General features: G+C 33.9%; 2 protein-coding genes across 2 annotated transcripts; both read right to left on the minus strand.

The window, feature by feature from the left end:
* Positions 1 to 248: 248 nt before the first annotated feature.
* On the minus strand, positions 249 to 6056 carry LOC133037048 (uncharacterized). The gene is made up of 3 exons (XM_061113854.1): positions 2142 to 6056; positions 1017 to 1086; positions 249 to 928 (listed from the first exon to the last, which is right to left on the minus strand). Exons 1-3 carry the CDS (start codon positions 6054 to 6056, stop codon positions 249 to 251), a joined length of 4665 nt encoding a protein of 1554 aa, XP_060969837.1.
* Positions 6057 to 11587: 5531 nt separating this feature from the next.
* LOC133037049 (uncharacterized) lies at positions 11588 to 13999 on the minus strand. The gene is made up of 5 exons (XM_061113855.1): positions 13949 to 13999; positions 12927 to 13099; positions 12660 to 12871; positions 12147 to 12439; positions 11588 to 12052 (listed from the first exon to the last, which is right to left on the minus strand). The coding sequence occupies exons 1-5, from the start codon at positions 13997 to 13999 to the stop codon at positions 11588 to 11590; spliced, it is 1194 nt and encodes a 397-aa protein (XP_060969838.1).
* Positions 14000 to 14640: the final 641 nt, after the last annotated feature.

A 14640-nucleotide genomic window follows, 5' to 3' on the forward strand; every position in this document is an offset into this window, starting at 1 on the left:
TTCTCGATGGTATGCCCTGTGGATGTTGCAAAGGTGTGCCGTAATGGCCTATTTCGTTTTGGAGGTTGATTCTTGGATGTTTGATTGTCCATTTTCTGCCAAGCATTTTTGTTTCCTTGAAAAGCAAAGGCCATGGCAGGATTAGGATTATTTGCATTTGAAGTATTACCTTTCTGGTGTTCTTCTTGTGTAACAAGGTGGAACACACGGCTTACTTCAGGCAAAGGATCCATTAGAAGAATACTCCCTCAAACTTGAGAGTATGAATCAGACAAACCCATTAGAAAAGACATAATGTGTTCCATATGATAGTGATCTTGAAGTCTTTTAACTCCACCACAAGTGCACCCATTGCAAGTGCAAGATGGCCTAAAATTAGTTAGTTCCTCCCATATAGTTTTAAGTTTTGTAAAGTACATACTAACAGATTGGTTGTCTTGTTTGAGATTCATTAAATCTTTTCTCAAATTGTATATATGGGGGCCATTTCTTTGGTGGAATCTGACCTTAAGATCATTCCAAATGGCAAAGGCAGATTCATCATAAAGAATACTTGATGAAATTTCTTTGGATATAGAATTTAAAATCCATGATATAACAATGTTGTTATTTCTTATCCATGCATTGTAAAGAATTGAATCAGAAGGTAAGGGTTTAGAAATTGAACCGTCCAACAAGCCGATCTTGTTCTTGACTGAAATTGCGAGAAGCATGGCTCTGCTCCAGGACACATAATTGTCCTGTCCAGTGAGTGGATGAGAGACGAGAGTGTGCCCTGGGTTGTCTCCATGATGAAGAAAGTATGGAATCGCAAAGTCTTCAAGAGGATTTCTTGAAGCTGAAACTTGCAGAGATGCATTCTGAGTATCTCTAATGGCGGTTTGAATCGTTGTTTCACCCTGAGATTCTTGACTTGATTGATTATTATCTTAAGACATTGCAGAAGATCAATCGAGGGGAGAACGATTAAATTTGAGCAAGAGAGAAGGAAAAGAGGTTGCAGTGGGGGAGAACACAGCTTCGTCGGAGAAGAGAAACACGACTATGGCTGGAATGGATCGGACAGGAAAGCCTATCTTTGCTGCTCTGATACCATATTACGAAAAAGAAGTAAAGACATTTCATTAATCTGAGAAAGTTGTGTTGAATTACAAGAATGAAAACAGAGGTATATATATACAGAGAGATCACTCAACTAGATGCTTAGCTAAAATAGGAAGTTAGTTATAGCAACTAACAACTGACAGAATACCGAGAAAGAGTGAAAGAAGTTAACTGAAATAACTACTTCCCTATACAACAGTAAAACCAGTAAACTGTATAAACTAACTAACTAATCATAATTCCTAATAATGCAAAAAAAAAAAAAAAAACGTTTTGAAGCTTAAAAATGAACAAACCCTTAAAAAAATCGTTTTCTTACTCTTATTTTATAATTGTATTTATATATAGGATAATTATAATGTAGGACTGTTAATTTGTATCTTATGGTATGGAGCAGTTTTTTTACTAATAAAATTAAAGTCAAATAAAAGTTAAATGATATGGTAATGTGTATGTATATATGAGATTATTTTTTCTGGCTAAAATAATGGCTGTTTTATATTTAAAAAAAAAATTGTTAAAAAAATAGAAAAGATGACTCTTTTATATATGTCTTGTGTATGTGTATATATTAATGAATGTTTTTTAGAAAATTTACATCTAAACTCTTAAAAGGGATGTACTGATGTACCCTCTACTTGTTTCGTCATTCTAAAAAAATTTGTAGTCTATTTTTTTTTTTTCATATTCATATACGTTATAGCTATTTAAGATATCCTACAAAATTTTGAGAAATTCAGAATAATTTACAATATAAAAAATAATGTCCAAACAGTCTATTTTACACGTGTATAAAATAAAATAGTCACGCGTGCAACACATTGCTTGAATGCAATTTTCGACGTATTAAATTTTTTCGAATTTCTTAAATTTTGCAGGATGTCTTAAATAACTATAATTTATATATGACCATGAGAAAAAATTTGACTAAAAAATTATTTCGGATACTAAAATAGATAGAGATGTATCAGTGCATGTATCCCTTTTTTTTTTGAAGAAAGTAATCAACTTTATTAATTGCAATCATTCATGATTACATGAAGCAAGTCAGTAGAAACGTCATTGCTTAAAAGAGTACGATCAGCAACAAAATAGGAAGCCCTCGCAAAGGAGTGAGCAACGCTATTAGCAGACCGCTTAATAAAATAAATAGAAACATCACCAATTTGTTCCAATAACAATTTGCAATCAGATATAACACTTCCAAAATAAGATAATAAAGGAAGGTTACTACGAATTGCTTGAATCACCGAGAGACAATCCGACTCCACAACTACCCCGTGCCAAGCCTTCTTCTTAATCCAGCTGAGAGCTTCACGAACCCCCATGGCCTCAGCCATCTCCGGTTGAACAATACCAGCCCTACAACATGTGATAGCCTCCACCAAATTACCACTTGCATCCCGAGCAACACACACAAAACTATATGTGCCATTGCTGTCAAAAATTACAGCATCAACATTGATTTTAATCAATGTAGCAGCTGGTTTCTGCCACGTATCCGAGCCATCCGCAGCAGAGAGATAAGCAGGTATAGGGACGAATGATCTGTCTTGAGCTTGAGACCAATTCGAGAGGGTAACTTGAGCAAGAACAGCTACACTCTCGGCTGTAGACACTTTCTCAGACCAGACCAGATCGTTTCTGGTTTTCCAAATCGCCCAGCAGGTCACGGCAACTTGCTCTCTAGTGGCTGCATCAATTCGATCAAATACAGCTTCCAACCAACCAACAAAAGAAACATAGCCCTGAATATTTAACGTGATACCACTGCAGTTCCAACATTGTGCAGCAAAAGGACAGTCAACCAAGCAGTGAAACGGAGTCTCAGGTTGATTAACACACCTGGGACAATTGCTCTGTATCGGTACATGTCTTGATTGGAGCCTTGTTTTCGTGGGAAGACAATCTGAAGTCGCTCGCCATAACAAATCCTTAGCTTTAGGAGGAACACGTAATTTCCAAATCAGTTTCCAAACCCCTGAGCTATATAAATTAACTCCTGCTTCCTTATTCATTTGCAAATATCTGTATGTTGATTTAACTGTAAAGTGCCCAGTTTTTTCCAAGTTCCAAAACCAGGAATCACATATCCGACTTGAAGATAAGGGAATACTAAGAATTAAATTAGAATCCCTGTTGTTAAACAAATCTCGCACCAAGTCTCCATCCCAAGCTAACTCTCCAGGAACCATCAACACACTAACATTTTTGTCCAATAAGGCCGGATGAGAGGAAGTAACAATTGGATTTGCAGGGTCGGGTAACCACGGATCCCGAATAATGTTCACCTTAGTCCCATTACCAATGCGACATGTTACCCCATTGCGCACCAAGTCTTGAGTTTCATGAATACTGCGCCAAACAAAACTCGGATTACCACCTAGCTCCGCCGAGAGAAAATTTCCATTCTTGTAATAACGGGCTCTAAAAATTCTACTTACCGAAGACTCCGGAAAAGATAAAAGACGCCAACCTTGCTTACTCAATAAACTAAGGTTGAAATCTCTAAGATTTCTAAAGCCCATACCCCCTTTAGATTTGTGAATGGTAAGTTTGTCCCAACTCTTCCAATGTATGCCTTTATTGTTCTTAGTAGAGGATTGCCACCAAAATTTACACATTAGTTGTTCCATTTCCTGACAAGTCTCCACAGGTAACAAAAAGACATTCATTGCGTAACTAGGAAGGGATTGGGCCACTGTTTTAATAAGCAATTCTTTCCCAGCTTTTGATAAAAACTTCCCTTCCCAACTTTGAATTTTCTTCCTCATTCTATGTTTCAAAAACCCCAACATTGCAGTCTTATTACGGCCCAGTGTATTCGGAAGACCCAAGTATAGGCTATTTTCATTTGCTTCCTGAATCCCCATCATTGTACAAATCCAGACTTTCTCATCATGACCAGTATTCGGACTGAAAAAAAGGGAAGACTTCTGACAATTGATTTGTTGACCCGAAGCTTCTTGAAAGTGTTCCAGTAAACAAACCACATTTCTTGCTCCATCCTCTGAGGCCTGACAGTAAATGTAACTATCATCCGCAAACAGCATGTGTGATATTAAAGGAGCTCCCCTAGCCACTTTACAACCCCGAACCTTACCCCGTCTCTCAAAGTCATGTAGCAGAGCAGAAAAGCTTTCAGCACACAAAAGGAACAGGTAAGGCGATAGCGGATCACCTTGTCTTAAGCCTCGTGAAGGGACAATAGGACCAACCTCATGCTCTCCTACTACAAACTTATAGGCTACCGAACTCACACACTTCAAAATTAAACGAATACACTGATCTTGGAAGCCCAACTTTTTCATCATGGCTTCCAAAAAACCCCATTCAACTCTATCGTACGCCTTGCTCATGTCCAGCTTAATTGCCATGAAGCCTTGTTTACCCTTTTGTTTTCGTTTGAGATAGTGCATTATCTCATACGAAATCAAAATGTTATCAGTAATTAGCCGCCCAGGTAAGAAAGCGCTTTGAGTTTCTGAAATAACTTGAGTGAGAATCCCTTTGAGTCTATTAGCCAATACTTTCGATAAAATCTTGTAGATAACATTGCATAAAGCAATCGGCCTCAACTCATTCATACTTTCAGGATGGGACTTTTTCGGAATAAGCACTACATTAGTATGTATAAGGTAATCAGGAAACTCACCACAAGAAAAGAACCGCTGAACCAAAGTTGTAATGTCCTTCCCGACTATATCCCAATGCTTCTGATAAAAACCAGGATTAAATCCGTCAGGGCCTGGCGATTTATCAGGATGCATTTGAAAAAGCGCTCTTCGAACTTCTTCCTCTTCCACCACCATTAACAAGTCTCGGTTTTGATCCTCAGACACACGAGAAACCACACAGTCAATTACCCTCTGCCAGTTCGAACAAGATGAAGTGAACAACTCGGTGTAATATCTACTCATGACATCTGGAAGTCCATTGGCCCAGTCGACCCATAAACCATCATCATTCTTCAGCCTAACGATCTGATTACTTCTTTTTCGACTACTAGCACAAGCATGAAAATACTTGGTGTTTTGGTCCCCAGCTTGTAACCACAATTGCTTAGACCGTTGCCTCCAGAAAACTTCCTTCTTTGACAAAACTTCAGATAACTGAGCTTGAATTTCCTTGTAGCGCGAGACAGACACAAGATCTCTTCTCCCTTTCAAGAGCTTCAAAGACTTATTGCATTGTCGAATTTGTTTATTAAAATTCCCTGTGATGTCTCTACCCCACTCAGCAAGAGCACTACTACACGAATTCAACTTGACATGTATAGACTGAAGTGAACTATCCTCCCAACTAGCTTGTACAATCTGCCTACACATCGGTTCACGAGACCACGCGTTCTCATAACGGAATTTTTTATGAACTTGCACCGGTTTTGACTTGGAAAGATTAACCCATATAGGACAATGATCCGACACTGTAACTTCCAAATTTTCAAGAAAAGCCGAAGGAAATAATGTTTGCCAATCATGAGAAATAAGAGCTCGATCCAACCTTACCTCGACCCATTGATCCGTACCCTTTCCTTTCTCCCAAGTGTAGGGATGACCACGAAGATCCATATCAATAAGATGACATTCCGAAACAACATCTTGGAAGCCAGTAAGTAACCAATTCGGGTAAGGGCGGCCACCCCTCTTATCACTATGGTTCAATGTATTATTCAAGTCTCCTAACAAACACCAAGGCAAAGAAGACTCACCCGAAAGTTGTCGAATAGCTTGCCATGAATTTGGCCGAAGACTCCTTTGGGGCTCTCCATAGAATCCAGTTGCTCGAAATTGAGGATAGCCTTCAATGGTGACCTCCAAATCAATATGGTTATGACTGAAGCTTAGTAATTTACCCTCCTCCTCCTTACTCCACAACATTGCTAAACCACCACTATGCCCCCGGGCCTCCACCACAAAACTACCTTCAAAGCCCAACATCCTTTTCACCATATTAACTTTTTCAGTTTTACAAATTGTCTCACACTAAAAAATAACTTTGGGTTTCTTTTGGAAAATAATTTCCTTAAGGAATTGAACCACCCTTGGGTTCCCAAGCCCTCGGCAATTCCAGCTTAAAAGACTCATAATGGCTGGCGGGACCCAAAATGAGTACCCGCCAATAAATCGTTTTTTGGAAAAATACCATTATTTATCTCCATGCATTCATCAGAGTCCACTTGCAAAAGCCCCTCCTCAATTCTAGAAGCAAGCCCACGGTCCACCACTTTTTCTTTGCCATTTTAAATAATGACATTTTCAAAAGGCCTACTTTCCACATTGATGGGCCTCTCACTCTCTTCAAGTACCAAATCTGGTCCCACCTCCTTCCCAATTAGTTGTTCACTTTGACCTTCCTCATTTATACGGCGCCTCTTTAAATCAGTAGCAAAGAGACCAACTTGTGCTATTATCTCATTACTTTCCTCATTTATCTCTTTAGAAGAAATCCCTTGATTTTCTCCTTGTTGTCCTTCAACTCTTAACTGCATTCTGTCCACATTCGTCTCCCCTGATTTCTCTCCACTATCCACTCCATCAATCATAATAATATCCCTTAATGGCCGATTCTGATTGATTCCACCTTCCCCATGGTTCTCCAGTGAACTCTGGCCGGCAAATGAACCCATCGGCTGGCCCATGTTATCTCTAAGCCACCTAGCTCCGATTTGTTTTCCTTGCCTTCTATCTGGAGCTTTCATAAACATCCCATAAGGTTTGGCAATTGTTTCGATCGGTTCATCAAACAACCGATGACAGAATCTTTCCGAATGTCCAATTGTACCACAAATGAAGCAAAACGTTGGCACCCGCTCGTACTTAAAGTCAGCCCAGAACCACTCCGTCTTGTTTTTATAGATACGCATTCTCCGTTTTAATGGTTTCTCTACATTGATCTGCACTCGAACTCTGAAATAGTCTCTCCAAATACCAGCAAAGTTTTTCGGACAAGAGGACACATATTTGCCAATGTACGCCCCCACCCCTTGTAACACACGGTCCGATCGAAAACCGATTTCGAGATTATAAACTTGCACCCATATTTCCATGCTATTTAACGATTTAGTCCGTGGATTCTCCCCTCCCTGTATCCTTTCAACTAGCAGCAGACTTTTATTGAATGTCCATGGCGTTCCCTCTAATACTCTGCCAATATCCACCTCGTGGAAGAACTGAAACAAGAACCGATTAGTCTCCAACTCCTTGACATACATCCCTTTCCCCGGTCTCCACAAAGACGCCATTACATTCCTTAGAGAGTCAAAATCGGTCGGCCTATCAGATAGTAATTTCTCGACTAAACACCACCTCCCATCAAACTCATCAACCAACACCTCCTCCTGATCAAATAAAAGCCCCACTTCATTTTCATCTTCCACTTGTAGATCAGCCCACTGATGTCCCAAATCTTCCATAATTCTGCTACTAGACGCCATAAGATCATAAACAACCGTAACCGAATGCACAAAAGACAAATACTAACTCTCAAACATGCCACAAGACAAGACTTAATATAATACTTAATTGATATTTATGAATCTAGTGCATGTGTCCCTTTTAAGAGGGTGTATTATAAAATTTCCCGAAGAAATTTTATTATATCCATATTTTAATATTAATTAGCCTAACTAACTAATTTTTAAATCTTAATAACTATTTTATCATACCATTAATTACTTATTTTTATCAATAACGTTTTTTTAGGCTTTTACTCTCTTTTCTTTTTTAATTTATTTTTTAATTAACTATTATCATATCTGTTCTATATAAAATGTGGCTATATAACCGAATTCTTGGTTTATGAGAAATTATTGGGTGACTTTTTTTTAAATAAAAAAATAACAAATTATTAGATGTTGCCACGTAAAGGGTAAACATCCATGTAGTTAGTTAAACCTAAATATAATTAATCCACCTAAAGTTTCAATTAATAATAAATTTTTTAATATTGTTTATTTTTTTATTAAAAATTATTTTCAAATTTTGATATTTAGAATTAGTTAAATTTTAAATATTATTTTAAATTAAATTTGAATGTTTTGATAGTTTAACCAGATAAGCATTTTCATTAATTCCGAAGATAAATTTAGGACGAATAATAATTTTTTTTAATTAATATTAATAGTAATTTTTGTTTTTATTTAAATCACTATTATGCTTTCAAATTTCAATGATTATCATTACATTTAATATTATTAATTTTAAAATTATGATATTAAAAAAAATTAAAAACTAAAATAAAATTAGCATACGTGACTTGTACGTAACTTCTATCTAGTATATATATATAGGTTTGGCACTATTCAAAATAATAATATGTAATTATATATTAAATGGTATCATACTAGTTAGTATCTAAATAAAATAATTAAAAAAAATTAATTAGTGTAAATATTTGCATTAGTTACTAAATAGTATTTAAATAATTTTGTTAACTACTAATTAGTATCTCATAACATAGAATTGAGTATAAAAAAATTTGACCAAAAACTGCATGTTATGTTTTTAGATACCAATTAATAAAAAAATATTTACTATATAAACTTATAAAACCACTAATAATATATAATCATAAATTAAACTATTTATTGGTTATCATCTACAATTTAATACTAACATATATCCAAAATAACATATGATAACATCTTAATATTGTGTAAATTACATGGTAGCATGCATAATTAATATATGGAATAAAGTGATCATATTTCAAAACGTATTATAGATTTATTGTATTATGTGATGTTATTAGTAATGAGTGATTTAAGATATTCAATTAACTAGAGGATAATTAATTAGAGAATATGTATGTTTTAAACATAGAATAAAAGCTATGTTTGATATTATTACAATTAACTTGGGTATATTATTTTATTTTTAACAAAACTATATTTATTTATTTATATAAGTATAAATGTGTAAACTTTTTTTTTTGGGGGGCTTGGAAAAATAAATAAATATATATTTTTTAAAAAACACACATATAATTTTTTTTTTTTTAGAAAAATATATGTTAGAATGTGTCATAAAAATAATATTATATTTATAAGAATGTGTTAGCGGATGCAATTTATAGTATTTAGCTAAATCAAAATTTATGTATAAATGAGAAAAAATGTATGAATCTAAGTTGTATAAATAGTAACATTAAAGAGAGCATTAAAAATAGACTTAATCTTGTATAAGAAAAGAAGTTGTATGAGATAAATTGCTTTTAAAAATATAAAAAAGTTGCAAGTTTCTCTTTTGAAGGAAAATCTGTTAGAATATTTTATATGGACTGACATAATTAATCATTACTTACCACTACTACAAAATTAGACTTTAGAGGCGATTTTTAAGGGCTTTCAGCGTCGATTTTGGTAAAATTTTCTACTGACGCTGTTTCAGGTGACGTTGTAGAGGAAAAAACAACCGATGGCATAGGAACACTATGGCATTGGTTAAATCATAATAACCGACGCCATAGGGTCTTCCTATGGTTTTTTTTTTTCAGCTTTATAATTTTATGTTTTAGCCTAATTTATATATATTATTTTATTATTAATATAATTAAATTAAGTATAAATTATATATAATAACCATAAATCAAAATTAAATTGAAAATTTAAATAAATACACATTTACATTACTCTAAGTGTTTGTACATTAGTTATCTTTTTTATTAATATTTTATATTTTATATTATGTGTTTGTATTTTTGTAGTATATTAGTATCATTTTTGTAGTATATTGTATTTTTGTAGAGAAAGGGCTAAACTTTGCATGAAATTTTTTGAAAACTTTGAACATTAATAACTTTTTCGGTTGTCCGTTTGAGGTGATTTTTTTTTGAACTTGGGTATTATTTTTCGCGTTCTACGCAACCTAAAGTACCGCCTGGCCAACCAATTTATCAAAAAAAATGCTGTTTTGTATACTAAATTCATGTTATGCACCCCTTTCACCTAATTTTTTATGATTTATTTTTCTATTTTACTTAAAATAAACTAATAGAATTATTATGTTAAGTATTAGAATCAATGTTTATAATGTATTTGTTAATTCTACTACAATAAAAATTGCAATACTAATTTCCTTTTATATCTTTTCTAATATTTATATAAAATGATAGTAGCAAATTTATACAAATATTGTATTATGGTATATTGGTAAAGATTTATTAATTTATCCTTTTGGTCACAAGTTCAAATCCCAATAGACCCTTTTTTGTATTTTTTTTTTAAAGTTTACTATATCTATCCTTAGCACTAACAATATCTATCCTATGTATTACATCACTATTATTCTAAAATTACTCTAAGTATTTAAGGATTATCTAAATATATATATAAAAATATTCTTATAAGAGTAGGTTAAAGAAAACATACCTTATACCAAAAATGATGTACTTCACTTCCGATAAAACACTAACAACTAAGTTTAAGAGAAACTAAAATAAAATATTATCCTGATTCTACCGAAATTTTGGCAACAACGGCTATAATTGAACATTTCCAAAAAATTCAAACCTATTAATAACAACAAAATACAATTCAAAACAATATAAAATAATTACAACAACATTTAGCAATCTTAAAATTTACCACCCATTTGACTGCAGTACATGTGTTCAAAGAACCTACTTCACTACAGATGAATATTTAAGATATTCAAACTCTACTAAGCATTCATACTTAATTTATAATAAAAGTTAGTAAATGTATACCTCGAGCTAGCTAGAAACCGATCAACACCAAATAAGTCGGATCCCTGCAAATTGATCTCACAGCCAACAACACAAAAAAAAAAAAACTATAAAATTACAAATTTCTTTATTTAGCTACTTACTAGTTATATAATTTATGAGTAACTAGTTACTAACTAGTTACTAATGAGTAACTAGTTAGTAATAAAAATACATGAATATGAATAAAAATTAGTAACTTACTAAGTAGATGTGATTTTTTTTTTTAGAAAATCAGCAGTGTATTTCATTACTCCAATAACATTTTACAACTTATACAACACCTTTTATCTAAAGGAATGAAAATCACTTTCTATAATATTTACAAAGCACTAAACCATGATGAATCTTCTATTGACACTTTGGTAGGCCACACACTATGGATTCTAGTTTTACAAACACTTTTCACTTTCTGTACAATAACATTTGGACCTTCATTTATTTGCTGTCAGAATTTCTCATTTCGAGCTTTCCATATCTGGTACACTAACACTGCACAAACAACAGACAAGACCTGCTTTCGAAATGTTGCCTTCCTCCGTTCAATGCTTCTGACCAGTTCAGCCAGTCAAGTTGTTGTGGTCTTCCACCCCAGCCAATGTTTCACCTATTGTAAGCAGTCTATAGAGAAAGAGCATTCAAAGAATAGATGCTCACAAGTTTCAACTTTCCTGTTACACATTAGACAGGTTGAATCCGCTGCAATCTTGAATCGAAACAACCTTTCTTTTGTCTTCAATCTATTTTGGATTGCAAGTCATATCACAAAGCTATGCTTAGGAGTGTTTAACCTGCCCCACACTTCCTTACTCCATTTGACTCGGCCAGCAATGGGACAAAGCAGTTTATAAACTTCTACAATTCTATACTTATTCTGAATAATGGAGGATGGATTCATTAAGGTTAAAAGAATACCTTTAAGTGCTACTATCTTCCTCCAGTACCAGCTTCCATGTTGGGGAACCAAGTAACTCCACCAATCTGTCTCTTTAATATATACACTATGTATCCATATGATCCATAGGTTATCTTCTTTAGTTGTTATCGCCCAAACATATTTAAACATTGCCGCTTTATTCCATTCAGCTACTCTTTTGAAACCAATGCCACCAGCTATTTTAGCTTGATAAATATTTTCCCATGCTATTTGTCCTGCTCCAACCATCATATGCTGCCCTTTCCATAGGAAAGCTTTCCTCACAACTTCAATCTCTTTTATGATCTACTTTGGATGTAGCATGACTTGGCTCCAATAAGTATGAATAACAAGTAGAATCGAGTTTACCAAAACTGCTCTACCAGCAAAAGAAATGTACCTGGTGCTCCATGATCTTATTCTGTGTCATTTTGTCAACCAAAATAATGCACTCCTTTGATGAGAGTCTTTTGGGACTAATTGGGATACCCAGATAAGTGAAAGGTACCTCACCTCTTTGAAAACCCGATGCATTTAGTATACGTTGCACCTCTGTAGGAGACATGCTATTGCAATAAATGGCCGACTTAGAAGGATTAGGCTGCAACCCCGATGTTTGAGAGAAAAGCTTAAGGCCACGTAATAGATAATAGATGTTGTTATAGTCTCCATTGCAGAATAGTAGTACATCATCTACAAACATGAGATGATTTAGTTTTAGGTCTCTGCATCTATCATGAAAAGTGAACCTTGATTTCTGCCCAACTTTTTTCATAATCCTTGTGAGATACTCCATACCAAGTACAAAAAGTAATAGAGACATTAGATCACCTTGTCGCAACCCTCTCTTCGCTTCAAAGTAGTCATGTAAGGACCCATTTGATCATAAATGAGAATCTAGGTGATCGAATACATATCATAACAAGCTGAATGAATTGCTCAGAAAAATGCAATCCATACAACATTTCTTCAATGAAGCTCCATTCAACCGTATCATAAGCTTTCTGCAAATCCAATTTGATTATGCAACTAGCTTTTGTCATCTTCCTCCCATAGTGACGAACAAGGTCCTGACATATCATTATGTTGTGAGCTATGAAGCGTCCTTGTACAAATCCATCCTCCCTGGTTTTGGGAAACCAAGTTAGGCAACAGACATTTAAGTCTTGAACAAATTAACTTGGTGGCTGCCTTGTAGATGACATTGCAACATGCTATTGGTCTATAGTCTTTCACTGTATTGGGACATTTTAGTTTGGGCACAAGAATGAGGACTGTGTTCTTAATTTCTTTCAGCAATTGTCCTGTCTTGAGGAAGCATATGATAGCATCAACTACCTTTTCTCCAATGATCTGCCAATTTCCCTAAAAAAAAGAGCTACCAAATCCATTTGGACCTGGAGCTTTGATACCAAAAATAGCATAAAGAGCTTGCTTTAGTTCTTCTCTAATACAATCTGTCATAAGTAGTTGCAAATAACTATTTACTAGCTACTAAAAAAAATAAAAACACATGAATAAATTTGAAAATAGAAAAAATTGATACAAAATAGAATTAATTTCTAAACTATTGTTTATAAACTAATTTTTTAGAAATTAAATTCTAAAATTTTATTTTAATATTCTCCCATCTCATTCTCATTCGCAATATTTAACAAAAATATTATTTTAAAATATTTAATACATACATATACAATATATAAAATACTCTCCTATATCATATTCTCATTCACAATATATATACACACAATACATATTCAATACAACATAAAATACATACATATATACTATTGAAGTTGGGTAAATAGTGGCATAAGTATCCAAAATTTTATGTTTGTAAGCGGCATAAACCCAATATTTATTTTTAGCGGTATAAGTACCCAATGTTTACAAAACTGTATTTTTTCTCTAATTTTGTCAGTACAGACTCTGATATTGTCTTAAACAGGACACATATAAGGCCTAAATTTTTGATCATCGGGTCTAGATAGAAATATATAGTATCAGTTACTTCCAAATGTTCTTTTAATAAATTCAAAATAGAGTTTGTACTGACAAAACTGGAAGAAAATTACAGTTTTACAAACATTGGGTACTTATGCCGCTAAAAATAAATATTGGGTTTATACCGCTTACAAACATAAAACTTTGGATACTTATGCCACTATTTACCCATTGAAGTTTAAATTTTTACTTTATTACCGCAATCCAACCACCAATGCCGACCAAAATCCTACCGCCACGCACAACCATATTAACACAATCTTAATAATATAAAAAAATCCTAAAAAATTTATAAAATTAAAAATAAAGCAATGTACATTACTAAAACTAGTAGAAATTAGATTTATACCTTAATGAACGATGAGATACAATATTTTCTCCACTAACACCGTTGGCCGAAGGTATAACCACCACAACCACTACCTATACCTTCGGTTTACCCTAAAAAATAAGGAAAAATGTGATCTTTTTAGGTATATAGTTTTAAGTATGAAAAATAGAAGATTTAGAAACAAAAATGAGCTAAAATGGTGAAAGACAAAGGGTTATAAACCTATTTTGGGGTTTCTCTGGTTTGGGGGTTTCTGAGTTGGTTGATCGAATGAGAAAGACAAAGGGTTATAAACCCTTTTTGGCATCGGTTATTTCCAAATAACCGACGCCATATTTGGCATAAAATTGCCTTCTAAAAATTTTCAACGCTATGCCGTCGGTTATTTATTACTATGCTGAAAAAAAAGTGCATCTAAAGGCTTGTTTTGTAGTAGTGCACACAGTGTCGTTATTAGCATATAAGGATAACTGTATATTTATATGCATAGTTTAGTGCCTATTGTGTAATTAGGACTATAATGAGATAGTCACAAGGGCGGAGCCAGGACTTAAATACT

This window comes from Cannabis sativa, chromosome 4, assembly GCF_029168945.1.
Source record: "Cannabis sativa cultivar Pink pepper isolate KNU-18-1 chromosome 4, ASM2916894v1, whole genome shotgun sequence".
In the NCBI taxonomy this organism is placed as follows: domain Eukaryota; kingdom Viridiplantae; phylum Streptophyta; class Magnoliopsida; order Rosales; family Cannabaceae; genus Cannabis; species Cannabis sativa.

Bases quoted from the DNA above. Each gene is read 5' to 3' on its own strand.
- LOC133037048 (XM_061113854.1), bottom strand. From the start codon at position 6,056: ATGGTGAAAAGGATGTTGGGCTTTGAAGGTAGTTTTGTGGTGGAGGCC. The intron at 1,087-2,141 runs GTAATCATGAAT...ATATGGTATCAG, and splicing joins TTTCTACTGACTTGCTTCAT to AGCAGCAAAGATAGGCTTTC. The intron at 929-1,016 runs GTGTTCTCCCCC...CAATGTCTTAAG, and splicing joins TTCTCTTCTCCGACGAAGCT to ATAATAATCAATCAAGTCAA.
- LOC133037049 (XM_061113855.1), bottom strand. From the start codon at position 13,999: ATGGTTGTGCGTGGCGGTAGGATTTTGGTCGGCATTGGTGGTTGGATT. The intron at 13,100-13,948 runs GTAATAAAGTAA...GGAAATTGGCAG, and splicing joins GCATTGGTGGTTGGATTGCG to ATCATTGGAGAAAAGGTAGT. The intron at 12,872-12,926 runs GTTAATTTGTTC...TCCCAAAACCAG, and splicing joins ATCTACAAGGCAGCCACCAA to GGAGGATGGATTTGTACAAG.